Raw genomic sequence first — 13,122 nt, forward strand, 5'->3', positions numbered from 1 at the left:
GGCGAGTTCCACTCTCTAGGAGTGATGATGTATAGGTGACAGAGTAAGGATGGTGGATAGCAGAATAATTGTTGATCTGTGCACAGCAATTCCTCACAAAGAGGGTTAGAATGGTGAGGTATCAAGTGTGATGAAATAAGAGGCTAATAGCATAGATACTCAGAAAGAACAAGAAAAATATAGAGGCTGAGAAACCAAAGAAAATTATTTTAAAAGAGAAAAAAAATCTACCACATTTAGAGACCCTTTGAATGCTGAAAATTTAAAACTTTCAACAGTTTAAGTTCATTTTTTGTTGGCCTGCCTGCATACATTCTTTGAACAAACATTTATTCAATGTACAATAGAGTAACAGATACCAGGAATACAAAGATGAATAAAACACAACCCCCATGGCTTGCTATTTCTGAGGACTCAAAGGATTTCAAACGTGAAACGTCTCTTACCAAACTGCATTCTGATGAGTTAAGTGTAGAAAAATCAGCAACATTTTATTGGATTTTTATCAAACCCCAGAGGGATTTTTTTTTTTAATAGAAGAAAGGGATAGGAACATTGCATTTTGAATCTGGCTGACAGAAAACATCTTGTATGTTAAAAGAAACAAAAATCTGTATTCAACTTTCATGTCCCAGATCTTCTTTCCTGGATCATGGAAATGTACTTAATGATTGATAGTATTATTCACTGTTGACACACTCTGAAGTCCCATCTTTCTCAGGGTGCTTGGACTAGTTCCCTATCTATAAATATGTAAACAGATATTTTCCTTGACATCAGAGTAAGGTCTGGTCTCTCTTATTTATTTATATTTCTCCCTGTTTTTATAAACAGGAATGTGATTAATGCTATAATCAATGCCTTGAGAATATAGTAAGAATGGGGAGATACATACAGAGAATCAATATGAACCACCCTTCCCCTGTAAGACACATGCAATTTTAAGGTATGTATTTATGCCACGTTTAACTAAGTCTTTTCTCCCCAATCCTATTTCCCTCCAAACCTTTCATGTTTACTACCTGAATATTTAGTCACAGGTGAACAAATAAGAATGTGTTACTCTAGATCCTTGTTCCATCTAGATTAATATTTGTATAAAAGAAGCTTGTGCAGATTTCTGGAAATAAAGTTCTACACAAGATTTCATTCTATTTTTAAGCAATGACTCATCCACTCGACAACTCTGAATCTCAGTGCTGCCTGAGATTACTGATGCTTTTTCACAGCTTACCTTAGCTCCTCATTCCCCCCAGTCCCTCTTCTGGAAAACATTCTTCAGGCTGGCAGAGACTGTTGTTTTGAGACACATCAAGCCTCACCCCAAAGCAGTGGTTTTATGCATTTTTATTTTTTGAACCAGCAAAGTCCTTCTTCATGTTGTAAGAACCAATTTAATCTTGTCATATTTTTATCCTTGTATTAGTCACTTTTCTGTTAGTATAATGAAATACCTGAGATAATTTCCTTATAAAGAGAAAAGATTTATTTTGGCTCATAGGTTTAGAGGTTCCAGTCCTTGATCAAGTGCCCCCCTTGGCTTTGGGCCTGTGGCAAGGCAGCACGTAGTGGCAGGAGCTTATGGCAGAATTGAGCCACTCATATCCAGGAAGGAGAGAGAGAGAGAGAGAGAGAGACTGACAGACACCAGAGTCCCACCTCTCAAAGGTTCTAGCTCCTCCCAGTAGCCACACCCTGGGGATCAAGCCTTTAACACATGGGCCTTCGGAAGACATTTCAAGATCCAAATGATAGCAATTCTATAATTAAAAATTGTAAAAACAAAAATAGAGCTATGAGAATTTTAAAAAGAATAAAACTAATAGTAAAGATATAATACATTCAGCTCTATGAAAAACCTTATAATTATTTTATTTTTCTCATCTTGCCATGGATTGCATTTTGGGATTCACTGCCTTTCTGCTTTGCATAGAGGCAATAAAAGAATAAGTTAACCAAATATTCAATTTCTGCTCTTTATGTACCATGGCATGGGTTGGGTTTATATTGGCAGCAGAGTAGAGGAAGGCGAGGAAGTAAGAAAGTGTATGAATCAGCTCCATACCCTCTCAGTCTTCATAACTATTCATTATTGCCAGTGTGGTCAATACCTCACACGCACACAATGGATAGGGGAAATGCCAAAGCAAGGAGATTATTACTCAGAAACTGCCCCAAGCAAGTTAGTGTATGACTAAGAGACAATAAAATTTCCCTGAATTTAGAGACAATTGAAGTAGAGAATCACCCTCAGATACTGAAATGGATAAAGATTTTTTTTTTAAAAAAAGTGCACTGTATTAAAATCACAAGTGAATGACATCTCTATCTGCTGTCAAGACTTTTACATACCCAAAACTAATTAAAGTGACCCACAGAAATGTAAGAAAGCAATAAAATTATCAACAGTCTTTTACAATGCCTGAATTTTGTTTTAAAATTTTTGTTTTGTTCTTTGTTTTTATATGGATTAGCTCATACAGTGTCAGCCTTTCTCCAGGGGAGATACATTCCAAGTCCCTCAGATTCTGGAAAATACAGGGAGTACTAATCCCTATATATATACTATGTTTTTTCCTACACATACATACCAATGATAAAGTTTGATTTATAAATTACGTACAGGGCTGGGATCGTGGCTCAGTGGTAGAGCACTTGCCTAGCATGTGCGGGGCCCTGGGTTTGATCCTCAGCAACACATAAAAATAAATAAGTAAAATAGAGGTCCTATGTCCAACTACAACTAAAAAATAAATATTTTTTAAAAATAAATTACAAACGGTAGGAGATTAACAACAATGACTAATAATAAAAATAGAACAAGATAACAAGATACTGTAATAAAAGTTATTTGAATAATTGTGACTGGCCAGGTGGTATACACAACAGGGATACACTGGACAAAGAGTGATTTTCATCCTGTGTGGCTGAAAAGGGACAGCATGAGAAGGATGGCATGAGATTTCATCATGCTACTCAAAACAGAATGCAGTCTAAAACTTATGTATTATTTATTTCTAGAATTTTAAAATTTAAAATTTTAAAATTTTTGGACCACAGTTGACCATGGATAACTGAACCATGGGAAGTGAAACCACAAACCAGGGGCTACTAAAGTACATACAGGGTTTAGTCCTATCCACTATCTCAGGCATCCACTGGGGGTCTTAGAATATGTCCCCTATGAATAAAAAGGACTACTATAGACAAGAAACAGGAGATTAGTATTGGAGAACTCATATTGGTTTCACATACATGTTTACATTTGGAAATAATTGAGGGATGTTTTTCACAAGCAAAGATAAAGCTTTACCAAATGTGAAGATCTTAAGAGAAAATCTAAAAATCTACAGAAGTGCCTTCCTTCCCTGTAAGTAGTGACTGTTTCAAAGGTCGGAAGAAGTTTTCCACCATGATAAGCTCTTCAGCAAAGGTGCAAGTGCAAATGATGAAACCACAGGACATTTTCCTTACACTAAAATGATGGATTGATGGAAAAAAAGAAAGAAAGAAAGAAAAAACACTGCATCTTAGATTCTATTTTTAATTTAGAATTTAAAAAAATTAAGCAATTGCCCTCTAGGACCTACATCTAGAAGAAGATGCATGATGCCCAGGGTTTAGGCTACAAAAAAAAATTGATTGCTGCAGCTGAATGCAGAGACTGGAGAATGTAGCTGTGCTAGCCACATTACAGTGATATTTATTGTTTTTGTTAGTGCTTGGTTCAGAGCTCCATACGTTTTGAATCATGTTCTCCAACTCCATTTTTCCCACAAGCCCTGATATTTTTAGTGTGCAGTTTTGTAGAACTATGGCCCAGCCAAAACACCTGTATTTTATTTTCTCATGGCAGGCAGAGCATTGGTGTGACCCATGGAAAGGCAGCAGGCTGGAAGAGTGTTTAAGAGGTTATTAGAAGGAATTGTAATTGGGCTTTCAGCATCACCTTGAGGAAATGGCTCTGATGTGATCCTATTTCTTGGCATTAAAGTATCTCTGATTTGGAGAGAAGCAAGGCATCAGGCTATCCTGGCTTAATGGAAAAGGAGAGAGAGAAAAAAAAATAGTAAAGAATATGTAATTCTTTTATTTCTAATTACATGTTTGCTCTGCAATCTTCTAATCCAGGATTGGTATATAGGATTTCTCTCGAGTGCCAGCCCCAATTGACTGGTAGTGGCTGCCTGAAGCACTGAAGCGAGGAGGATGCTGAGGCCATTTCTGGGCTCAGTGGAAAAGAATGCCACAATTGATCAGTGATGTCTGTCAGGAGTTGCAGCACATGTGTCACCCCGCTAATCTATGATGCAGTTGGGGAAATTTGCCTACCAAGATGAATGGTCTGGGAAGACAACCAGACTGCGCTCTGAGATCGGTACATTTACCTTTGTAAATGAACAAATCGATTCTCTGATCACCAGTCTGTCTCTGTCAGTCTCACCTGTGGCTGCTCACTTGGGTGAACTAAGAAGATGGAGAGCTTAAACCAGCAATGCTGAAGACATCAGGAGTCCTGATGCTGAGATGCCCTGTACCTGACAGGTCCTGCTGAAAACATCCTATCACTCCTTCATTCTGTCTTAACTTGATATAAATTTACTATTGTGTATTTACCATATCATGCCCCTTACCTCATTATTTGCCATATTTCATCAACAGTGAGATGCCATAAAGTTAGTACAGACCAGGACACAGTCAAGATGTAGTTTTTGTGTATGTGAGCTTGGTTATCTTTGGTGGACCTACAGTGGGAAGCTGCTTGAGAGTAAATTATCAAATTATTTAAGGACCATTTGAGGAAAAACTATGTGGCCTGATTGCTGTGTGAAAACCTTTTCTTCCCACTGAAGAGAAAAATGCATAATCTGAACTTGCAGAACAGATGTCAGTGGCTCTGAAGAAAACCCAGGAAAGAATAATTCAGTTGGGCACTCTTGGAAAAAATGCCACATTTCTAGTGTGCAAGGCAGCACCGAGGACAGATGGTGTGGGGACGAGTGTGGACATCAGACACTGACAGCTCTGAGTTTAAGAGTGGTTCAGAGAAGCCAAATTCTGAATATAAAGAAGTTTTTGCAAAGGCTTAACCAATTTATTTCTCTTTTATTTCCTTTTTATTTTCAAAAGAACTATGTGTGAATAAGTCTAAAGGCACTTTTCTAGAAAATATAAAATAAAGTTTTATTTTATGTTGACACCACTTCTTTTCTTTCTCATTTGTACATAAAATATTGATGCCTCTTCCAATTGGTGGTACTTTAGATTCAATGAAATATGGTATAATTTGCATCTGTAACATAATAAATGAGGAAATGTAGCAGCAAGAACATGATTATTTATAGATTGTTCACATCTCTTTAATAAGCTAGTTACACATCTAGGATTAGAATTTATGAGATTTAATTTTTTTGGGGGGGGACCAGGAATTGAACTCAGGAGCCCTCAACCACTGAGCCACATCCCCAGCCCTATTATTTTATTGATTTCTTTTAAATAAATGACAGAGGAATGCATTACAATTCATATTACACATATAGTACACAATTTTTCATATCTCTGGTTGTATATAAAGTATATTCACACCAATTCATGTCTTTATACATGTACTTTGAATAATGGTGTCCATCACATTCCACCATCATTGCTAACCCCCTGCCCCCTTCCTTCCCCTCCCACCCCTCTGCCCTATCTAGAGTTCATCTATTCCTCCCATGCTCCCTGTCCCTACCCCACTATGAATCAGCCTCCTTATATCAGAGGAAACATTCATCATTTGTTTTTGTGGGATTGGCTAATTTCACTTAGCATTATCTTCTCTAACTCCATCCATTTACCTGCAAATGCCATGATTTTATTCTCTTTTATTGCTGAGTAATATTCCATTGTGTATATATACCACATTTTTTTAATCTATTCATCTACTGAAGAGCATCTAGATTGGTTCCACAGCTTAGCTATTGTGAATTGTGCTGCTATAAACATTGATGTGGCTGTGTCCCTGTAGTATGCTGTTTTTAAGTCCTTTGGGTATAGACCAAGGAGAGGGATAGCTGGGTCAAATGGTGGTTCCATTCCTAGATTTCCAAGGAATCTCCATACTGCTTTCCATATTGGCTGCACCAATTTGCAGTCCCACCAGCATGGTGAGAGATAATGGTTTAATTTTATTTTGTTGCATATGGATTTTCAGTTTTCCCAGCATCATTTGTTGAAGAGGCTATCTTTTCTCTAATGTATGTTTTTAGCACCTTTGTCTAATATAAGATAATTGTAATTTTGTGGACATTCTGTGTCCTCTATTCAATATCATTGGTCTACCAGTCTGTTTTGGTGCCACTACCATGCTGTTTTTGTTACTAAGGTCTGGTATAGTGATGCCACCTGCTTCACTCTTCCTGCAAAGGATTGCTTTGGCTATTCTGGGTCTCTTATTTTTCCAGATGAATTTTATGATGGCTTTTCCTATTTCTATGAGGAATGCCATTGGGATTTTGATCAGAATTGCACTAAATCTGTATAGTGCTTTGGGTACTATGATCATTTTGATAATATTAATTCTGCCTATCCAAGAGCAAGGTAGAGCTTTCCATCTTCTAAGGTTTTCTTTGATTTCTTTTTTTAGGGTTCTATAGTTTTCATTGTATAGATCTTTCATCTCTTTCGTTAAGTTGATTCCCAAGGTTTTTTTTTTTTTTTCTTTTGAGGCTATCATAAATGTTGTAGTCTTCCTCATTTCCTTTTCAGAGGATTTGTCACTGATATACAGAAATGCCTTTGATTTATGGGTGTTGATTATATATCCTGCTACTTTGCTGAATTCATTTACTAGTTCTAGAAGTTTTCTGTTGGAACTTTTGGGGTCTTCTGGGTATAGAATCATATAGTCAGCAAATAGTGCCAATTTAAAAGACAGGGATCACTGAGTTGCTTAGTGCCTCACTTTGGCTGAGTCTGGCTTTGAACTTGCGATCTTCCTACCCTCAGCCTCCTGAGCCACTGGGATTACAGGCATGCACCACAGCACCCAGTGAGATTTAAATTTTTGACCAGTTCACTTGAACATCATCTAGTACCATATTTCAGAAAGGTTGGTTTTAAGTAACCAAATTATGGACTTGGTGGCCCTCCAGAACTGGCCAACCTAAAATGCAGCTGCTCTATGCCAAACCAGTGAGATTGTTCTATGTGGGTAAATGTCATAGTCCAAGGTCATGCTTTACCTGTCAGCATAGGTATGGAAGGAGGAAAGGACATTCAACACATAGTCCTGATTTTTTTTTCTAACTGTTAACTATAGTTTTATATAAATTCTCAGCCTACTTATCTGGTCCTTCTTTCTTTTCGTCTTTAGTCTCATCACCCCAGATACTTATTTATAAATTTTTAGTTAATAATTATGATGATACAAAGAATCTATTAGGCTATAACATATAAAAATGGACTATGTTTTATCAGTTTTTGACTTTCAGAACCAGCAAGCTTGTGTGGTTCAAAGTAATACATAATGAAAAGACCTTCACCTAAAGCAGTTCATAGAGATAAGAGAATAGCCCTTGTTCATCATTACTGATAGCCTTCCAAATATCTCTTCCATTTGCTCTTTCACCCAGTTCTACAGGAGCCTTGAATAACATTTTTTGTGTAGATGTATCTCAGGAAGACCTTTATTTGATCAACTATGAATACAATATTGTATTTTGTTTTTGTACTAGAAATTAAACCCAGGGGTACTTCGCCACTGAGGTACATCCTTAGCCCTTTCTATTTTTTAAAGTTGCTAATGCCTTACTAAGTTGCTGAGGTTAGCCTTGAACATGCGATCCTCCTTCTTAGGCCTCCTGAGTCTCTGGGATTACAGGGATGCACCACTACATTCAACATACGGCCCCCCTTTTTTTTTTTTAACTATAAACATCTATTGCACACTTTACTATAATATGGGCTAGGCATTGTTCTCATGAGCTACAAAGATTAGTGAATCACAGTCCCTACTTCTAGGAGCATGTAGTCCAGGAAGAGAGACTAGACATGGAAATAATTACAGTGCAAAAATAACAAGTAACACAATAGACATAGATAACATGTTGAAAAGGTACTTATCCTGCCTGGCAGAGCAAAAAAGACCTCAGAGAAGATGACTTTTGTACTGAGTCTTGAAGGATACACAGTTTAACTTGTTAGAAAAAAGGAGGAACAGTACCATATTACCCAACAGAATGACTTCTTCAAAGCCATAGAAGCATCACAAAGAAAGGTGTGTTTGAAGAACTTTAGTTTGAAGATAAATAGGACATGTGGCAAAGGTGAGGAAAATGGCAGGACATGAAACTTGAAAGGAGGTAAGATGCCTGTTATGACAGGCTTTCCATGTGGGAGCTTACATTTTATTCTGCAGGTAGACAAAAATCACAAAACACATCCATGTGGTTTTAAATCCCTGAGAAATAAAACCATTTTTTCTGTCTTGAGTTTTTGCATCTAATCCAGTCATCATCTAAGTTTATAGAAACATTACCTTAGCCACTCTAGAGCAGGCAAGGGTTCTTTCTGACCAGCACTGGCCCACATATGAGCCAAAGCAACCTGGATTTCCAAGGAGCAGTTTCAGCTCTGACATCTCTCTTAAACACAGGCCTTGAGACTGTGGTTCCTCACTGTGGCTGGAAACATAGCCAAAGTCTGCATTACTATGACAGATTGTGGCTTTGACAATTACGTGCTCCTCTACTCCTTGACTTCACATGGCTGAAGGAGCTTGCCAACACACACTCTGTGTTTTCATATTTTCCTCATTGGGTAATTGCAAAATGGGTGATTCCACCTAAATGCAGTGAGATTGATTTCATCCAAACTGCAGACTGGCTAATCAGTGGCCCGGTTTTCTATCCATGTGATCTGTCATCTGGCATTTATTACTCAACTAATTAAATTACAGGTTTATGCTATGGTTTACCCATACAGAGATGTCAGCAGGAATGTATCAAAACTTAACAACAAATGGATATTTATGTTATATGTTTACAACACATACACACACATATATGTATGTGTACATATGAAGATGTATTAATGAGTTATCCCATTTGGGCAAATTTTCCAGAAGTCTAAAGCTAAGTGACTAATCAAACATTTTTGTTTCATTTTACTTTAATTGAGTATTTAATGTTTCTAAAAGTGTTGGAAGTGTGAGTTCTAGAGTCAGCCTGCTTTTTTAGAATCAGCCTCCCTATTTATCTGCTAGCTTTCTGTCTTTTAGAATCTCAACTTTGTCATCTGTACAATGAGAATAATAGTGACCACCTCATAGGATTACTTGTGAATTACGTGCATATAAACATTCAATGTGCAGTGAACATTCAAGAAATGCTAGCACTGAATAATTTATGCATATTAGAATTGGTTTTTGAAAACTGGGGTCATCATTGTGAACATTAATGTTGAAGGAAAACTAATAGCTGATACCTTTTGGACCTACTAAGAGCTAGAAAATTATTTATCCATCCACCAAATGTTTCCCAAATGCCAGGATTCTTCCTCATCCTGTTTTGAGTTTTTATACACAACACTTGCTTTCTATAACTTAACAAGTTCTGAAATTGCTAATATTTAGGAACTTAGACATTTTCTTCCTTCCTTAGTGTTTTACTGGCAAATCAGATAATCCACCTTATTAAAATTCTGTCCAAAGAAGGAGTCAGAAAGCTCTAACTGAATACCTATGCTCATGTTTCAGTGTCCATACTATGTGCTATTTATTTTAGCCACTGAAAAATCATATCTGCTGGTTTCAAGATTATCTACTATGTGTATGATAAATGATATTGCTATAAAATGACCTCCAGAAAAGTAAAAGGATGCTCTCAATGCTATGTTTGTATCTGACACAGGTGTCTAGAGAGCCATATCTTTAGACATTCAACAAGAGAATCTTAGTAACACCTCTTTTGCTAAAGCAAAACATAGCATATAAATAAAAATGTCCATACAAAGATTTTTTGTATTTAAAAAATTTTGTAAAAGCATACACTAACTCAGACTATTTAGAACCAAAATCTCAGCATCCTAATCCAAATAGTATTTATTACATGTCTTGATTTTCTTCCCTGATTTTTAAACAAGTGAATCCTCATAGGCCTTACCCTGTTGCTCTCCATGAAAACACTGCTAAGAGGAGGCAGAACTGCCACAGGGTAATCTATATGAATGATGTCCTGAAGCTATACCACAAAACAAACCTAAATGAGACTCAATTATAATAAGTTTGCATATTTTGTTAACCTAGGGAGTTTGGGGTGCTTCCGTAGCCAACTAACTATCTCAGTGTCCAAGATAACTATGTTCCCTTCCCACCCATTCTTCTCACTGTGGATGCTTATTGGCACCATCCATGCTGATTTTAAGAATTGTTTTTCCAGGAAATAATTTCTGTACTCCCCCTATCATGTCAAATATTATAAACCTGTTTCTATAAAATAAATCTCCACCTTCAGTTCATTCACACCTTTTCAGCTCATAAAGTAATTAATTCTACATTTTCAATGGACATGTTTATTGACTTTTTTTTTTTAATTTTAACATACCATATCCCTACATCTGACCTCCCTGCCAGCTCTCTTCTTCCAGTCAACCCTCTTCCCAAACACACATACAGGCACACACACACACCAATATCTAAAGTACACTTAGCTCACTCTTGCCCATAGACTAGGCATTTACACATGCTGCTGCTTCCCCTTGGAATGGGACTTTCTTACTTCCTTGATAGCAAAGTCAAACTTATGCATACATCAGACTTCTATAGTCACCTACATGGGTTGATTGCAATGAATTCATTCATTCATGAAAAGCAGTCTGCACATGAAACATGTTCTGAGATATAGGAGGTGCTCTGAAAGCAGAAGGGAGCCACTCTCTGCCTTCATATCAGTCTTTCTTTTAGGACTAAGAGCTCCTTTAGGACAGGTATATGGCAGTTTAAAATTCTGCTGCTCCAGTACTCAGCGTAGGACCTACCTCAGAACAGAACTCAGGAAATGGAAGGAAGAAAGGAAGGGAAGGAGACAGTAGGGGAGAGGAGGGAGGAAATGTGTCTTAGTCCTTCTGTCCTGCTATTGGCAAGATAACTTATGAACAACAAACTTATTTCTTATAGTCCAGTAGGCTAGAAAGGCCAAGATCAAGGTGCTGGCAGATTCAGCGTCTGGTGAGGGCCCACTTTCTCACAGATTGTGCCTTCTTGCTGTGTCCACATGGTAAAAGAGACAACGTGCTCCCCTGGCCTATTTTGTAAGGGCGCTTATCCCTCATGACCTACTCACATCCCCAAAGGACCCTCTTCCTGATACCATCACCTTGGGGATTGGATTGCAGCATATTAACATTTGGATCATAGCACTTACTAATAGTGAAGTTCAACATACTTCTGATTATCTTGTCTAATAATTGAAAATTTAAACATTTTAAAATGTCATTGTAAACAAATGGGCTAGGAGAGCAGTGTGGGCTCCTGATTTTCTTTTTTTCTGATGTTCCTTGTGAGAAAGCCTTCTCTAAACGGGTGTTGCCAGGACAGTACAACAGAGCACAGAATGTCAATTTCAGTCTTTTTTTCCCCCCCACTTTTTCAGGTTACAAATGCTGCTGCCAACTGTCCTGGTCAGATGACTCTTCGTCTCAAACCTCTCCTAGTGTGTGGAGGGGATGGATTTACTCAGTCCAACTTTGATGGCTGCATCACTTCTGCCTTAAGTGTTCTGGAAGCTTTAAAAAATCATCTTTAGTACCTGTATTCTTATTGTCTACATTTTATTTTTGTTTTCACAATTTTCTGTTGTCAGTTATTTAGTTTCTATTTTGTTGAGAAAACTTCCTGGAAAATTATTCTTCACTTATGGTCATTTTTCATATAGAGTATAAAATCAATTTTATAATTGTGATAGTTATAGCCCATATAAGAATGAAAACTCTTTGTACCTTACACCTTTCCCCACTTTTCTGAATTTCTGTGACCAATCCTTACTGGAGGAAAAATGGTGCTTTAGAATGACAAATAGACTCCCCCAAAAGTTATATTAAAACAGAAGTAACAGTTTGTGTGCCAAAACCTCAATTATCCTCTTGAAATCAGTTCTGAATAAAGAATAATCATCATGAAGACCTTGTTTTAGGTCTTCAACTGTATCCTTCAATTAACATTTTTGCAAATTACTGAACTATAAGATTTCTCGGAACCTAGTATAATTTTTCTTTCTCCTTTTCAAGTTATTAAATGATATGAATTGTAGGTTATATGTGTCATCATTTTAGGTTTGCAGTTTGGAGGGCAACTTGACTGACAGAGGAATCTACCTATAGATTTTTAGAAAATAGCAAGATTTAACTTGATTTTCCAAGTCACACAGTACTTCCTATACTTAAAACAAATCTGTCTTAATATGAAAGATAAAAATTAAATGGAAACTGAGAGAAAACATATCAGTCTTAACATTTGTATATCCTGTGGCTGGTGCTGTTACATTTCTATACTCTCCAGCATGTGCTGTGGCATTTAGACTGTGTCAAGTTTAATGAGATTTTTGTTGTCCAACAAAAAAATTACTGAACCAGAAAATAGATGCACTTAAAATAGTTCAATATTTGCCAACTTAGTAATTCAGCATATCACCCACATGCTTCAATGGCTTGACCCCATGACTTGCTGGCTGAAGAGAAATTATACCTGGCCTTTCAAATAAGCTACCTGTTGCTAATTTGAAAAATAAAATGATGAGTTCTATTGTATATCAAAAGGAAAGAAATTGTTGCAGCCTCCTAAACTAAGTTTGGCAGAAGAATTCTTACCTTGGTAGTGTTTAAGGATTTACACCTACAGGCCCACTCTTATACATACACAAATACAGGTACATGTGGGACTTGCTTAAGTATCTACAAAGTGGATTCTGTGATCCTATTGTTTCCTTTTGGCAATTAAATGATTAAAAAAATAAACTAAAATGCCTACATATGGTTAACGTCTTTTATTTTGAAAATAGAGAAACAAAAAAGGAAATTAATGCAGTTTCTGGTATAAAATATTGAAAAGTAGTGAGTTTGTTTATTTGTTTTTTATCATTGTGGCCC

At 36.8% G+C, this 13,122-nt stretch overlaps 1 protein-coding gene across 4 annotated transcripts in view; it reads left to right on the plus strand.

Annotated features, from left to right (window-relative positions):
• Positions 1 to 13,122, plus strand: part of Rnls (renalase, FAD dependent amine oxidase) — a 345,747-nt gene that overhangs the window by 287,811 nt on the left and 44,814 nt on the right. For 3 of the 4 annotated variants that reach the window (XM_027949245.3, XM_071611247.1, XM_071611246.1), the window contains one exon: positions 11,631 to 13,004. The exons of the other annotated variant lie outside the window; for it this stretch is intronic. In XM_027949245.3, coding sequence (XP_027805046.1) covers positions 11,631 to 11,783 — 153 coding nt within the window. In that variant the 3' untranslated portion in view covers positions 11,784 to 13,004. Of the gene's footprint in view, positions 1 to 11,630; positions 13,005 to 13,122 lie in introns of those variants that run through there. 4 annotated transcript variants of the gene reach the window in all.

Source organism: Marmota flaviventris, chromosome 4 (assembly GCF_047511675.1).
Source record: "Marmota flaviventris isolate mMarFla1 chromosome 4, mMarFla1.hap1, whole genome shotgun sequence".
Taxonomy (NCBI): domain Eukaryota; kingdom Metazoa; phylum Chordata; class Mammalia; order Rodentia; family Sciuridae; genus Marmota; species Marmota flaviventris.